Raw genomic sequence first — 3,276 nt, 5'->3', positions numbered from 1 at the left:
ATTCCTGTTAAATCATCGAGTACAATAACTTCATTTCACATCTTTACATTAGGAAGAGAAGGACATAGCTTTACTGAGAAGGTCAAGTGTCCTTATACGTTCTGTCAGCACGTCAGCTACAAATGTGACATTCGATGCCAGAAACAGGAAACAGAAAACAACAACTGTGGTAGGTGTGAGAGATGATTATTTCACTGTGAAAACATAAATCATACTCTAAAATATTTCGATTTCTTTCAATTTCATTAACATGAAAATAATCAGACGTCTAAAAATAGACAAACATGACGTCATGTGTACATTATCAGTTGCCTTCTCACTAAATACAGTAATTGACGCATACTATTGCTAATGAAGACGTACTGCTTACTAGGTTGAATATCAAACTTTCTTGATATTAAGTATATGTCTGTAGTGTAAAGGGTTTATACTTTGTTGTATATTTCCAACAGATCATCGGTATCGTCGTCGATTATTGATTTTGTATGCAAGTACATTAAATCGTCCTTGTTTCAGGACTATTCAATTGTGCAGGAATACATCACTGCCCTAACGGACACACCATTCCTCTACAACAAGTATGTGACAATAAAATCCAATGTCCAGATTCCGATGACGAGTCTGCATGTGTCCATCCGTGCCAACCAATTTGTATGTGTATTGGTCTCACAGTCAACTTAAGCGACCCTTTCTTGGCGACTATACACTTCCCTTCCAATACCATGTGGAATCATTTACTATCTCTGGGACTATCGAAGATCAGTTATTTAGTCATTAAAGATAAATACAATGTGTACAAAACATTCAGCAAAGGTTTACAGAACCTCAGGTCATTAGATCTATCTAATAACGGCATTATGTTACTTCCTGAAGGCATGTTCAGCGACATGTCAGGTATTGAACATCTAGAGTTATGTAATAATAAGATAAATCAGTTATCGATAAATACATTTTACGGTCTTCCTTTTCTTAGGTATTTGGACTTATCTAACAATCAAATATCAGTTCTACCAGACGCTGTGTTTAGCGGTCTCACTAATCTTGCGTATTTGAACTTATCTAGAAATCAGATATCAGTTCTACCAGACTCTGTGTTTAGCGGTCTCCCTGATCTTATGTATTTGGACTTATCGAACAATCAGATATCAGTTCTACTTGATAACCTTTTTAATGAGCTTCAATACCTTATATACCTGCTCCTCGACAACAATCGGATACTGTCCCTTTCTGACTATTCGTTCACTGTTTTTTTTAATATCAAAGTAATCACAATTAACGGAAATTTCTTATCTGTTCTACCTATCCTACCTGCTTCTATTGAATTGCTCGATATATCATACAATAATTTTGCAACTTTGCCTGCGGGTACATTCACTAATTCTAGTTATTTGTCTACTTTGAATATCATTGGTAACAAACTGGAAGTTAAGCAACACATGTTTGAAGGTTTAGACAATCTGACTGTTTTGCTGACAGACACTCCTTTTATGTGTTGTGTTAAACCTAAGTCGGTTCCTGACGATAAGTGTCTAAAGGATCCATCTAAATTAATGCATTGCTGGTTTGAAGAAGCAGCCTGCAAATCAGAAGGAGATGTGATATCCTCGTGTAAAAATTTGATAGGTTCAGATTTACTTAGAGTTTTTCTCTGGATTATTGGCTTTTGCTCTTTAATTGGGAATTTTACTGTCATGTTTTACCGACTTCTTATCGATAGAGATAATATTACAACAAGTTATTCGATTTTTGTATTGAATTTAAGTATGTCTGATTTTCTCATGAGTATCTATCTCATGATTATAGGATCATTTGATATACATTATCGAGATGTATATGCGTGGAATGATCAGGATTGGAGAAACAATATTGTATGTACCATAGCTGGAATCCTGTCGAATATATCTAGTGAAATGTCGACGTTTCTGATTCTTATGGTGACAATAGACAGAGTAATTGTCATAGTATTTCCCATGTCTCGTCTTTCTCGGCGAAATATATCCGGGAAGCAAGCATGCATCATCTCATTTTTCCTGTGGTTGGTTGCTATCACAATCGCTGTCATCCCTGTTGTTTCTATGCAATTCTACTTCAAGGGAGAATATTATTCTCAGTCAGGAGTGTGTCTTGCCTTACCACTGACACGTGACGAACAACCTGGTTCGGGTTATTCTTTTGCAGTGTTTGTTTGCCTGAACAGTTTCATTTTCGTTATCATCGCCATAGGCCAACTCTGCATGTTTAAAAGCCTTGTAACAAGTGGTGGGGGTCGGGTAGCTTCATCACAGACTCGACAACGAGACCTGACGGTAGCTAAAACCCTCTTCTTGGTGGTGGCGACAGACTTTTGCTGCTGGTTTCCTATTGGAGTCATGGGTAAATAACTTATCTTATCGCATTACGAAATGTAGAACAAAGCTTTGAATTATAACGTTCTCAATTGAGTTTCTTTCCAGCAATAAACCAAACGTCATTGACGACGACCATCAGGTCACTTTTAAAAGAATTTAGATATATTGTTATATACACACATTCCGACAAAAGTGCATCTGTATAAAGTAACCAGAAATAACACACGTAAACAAATGGTCATATAAGTGTTTGAGTGACTCGCGGAAGTCGTGGAAGACGATGGTTCCGCAAGTACGAAAACAAAGTATTTCATGCTTAGATAAGGAATTACCACCTATAATTAATATCATTAATTGATAATAAAACTTCTATTCCATGTATACCATCAGTTGTCCTAATGTAGGATGAATACTCAAGATAAGTGTCAAACAATACTATTTTTTCAGGTGTGATGTCAAAAAGTGGATACGAGATTCCGAATGATGCCTATGCCTGGGTAATGGTATTTGTGCTGCCAGTCAATGCCGCCATCAACCCTTTCTTATACACGGCATCAGCAATTTGGAGGAAGCGTCATAGAGTACGTTGATTACCACGTGTGCATGTGTGATAGCCGTGAAGACTTTTGTCCGTACAAAAGATTATTGATAATAAGATAGGTCTTGACAACTGATAAACGAACTATGTTAATTAAAAAGAATATTTGATGATTTCATAATGTTAGATATTATCAGTATCATCAATTTTCGTCATCGTTTATTCCAAATTTGTTAATTATTGGGTATCTCGCCTGAGCTGTCAGTTTTCAAATTGATATAACGGGATCAAAAGGATATTTGTGTTTGCCAAACAAGATTTTTACACTTGCTTTTATCTGTTTCAACCAGATAATGATTCGCTTTCCTAGACAAGAATTTTATACCATTA

At 36.1% G+C, this 3,276-nt stretch overlaps 1 protein-coding gene across 1 annotated transcript; it reads left to right on the top strand.

Moving 5' to 3' along the window:
• Window positions 1-857: 857 nt before the first annotated feature.
• LOC132563591 (G-protein coupled receptor GRL101-like) lies at window positions 858-2,938 on the top strand. The gene is made up of 3 exons (XM_060228331.1): window positions 858-1,140; window positions 1,285-2,373; window positions 2,796-2,938. The coding sequence occupies exons 1-3, from the start codon at window positions 858-860 to the stop codon at window positions 2,936-2,938; spliced, it is 1,515 nt and encodes a 504-aa protein (XP_060084314.1).
• The last annotated feature ends 338 nt before the right edge of the window (window positions 2,939-3,276 follow it).

The sequence above is a fragment of the Ylistrum balloti genome, unplaced genomic scaffold, assembly GCF_031769215.1.
Source record: "Ylistrum balloti isolate Yb309-2 unplaced genomic scaffold, AGI_CSIRO_Ybal_v1 Utg371780, whole genome shotgun sequence".
Classification (NCBI taxonomy): Eukaryota; Metazoa; Mollusca; class Bivalvia; order Pectinida; family Pectinidae; genus Ylistrum; species Ylistrum balloti.
Note: the sequence above shows the minus strand (reverse complement) of the source record. Positions and strands in the feature narration are given on the sequence as shown.

Bases quoted from the DNA above. Each gene is read 5' to 3' on its own strand.
- LOC132563591 (XM_060228331.1), top strand. From the start codon at position 858: ATGTTACTTCCTGAAGGCATGTTCAGCGACATGTCAGGTATTGAACAT. The intron at 1,141-1,284 runs AGATATCAGTTC...TTAACGGAAATT, and splicing joins TTTGGACTTATCGAACAATC to TCTTATCTGTTCTACCTATC. The intron at 2,374-2,795 runs GTAAATAACTTA...CTATTTTTTCAG, and splicing joins GTTTCCTATTGGAGTCATGG to GTGTGATGTCAAAAAGTGGA.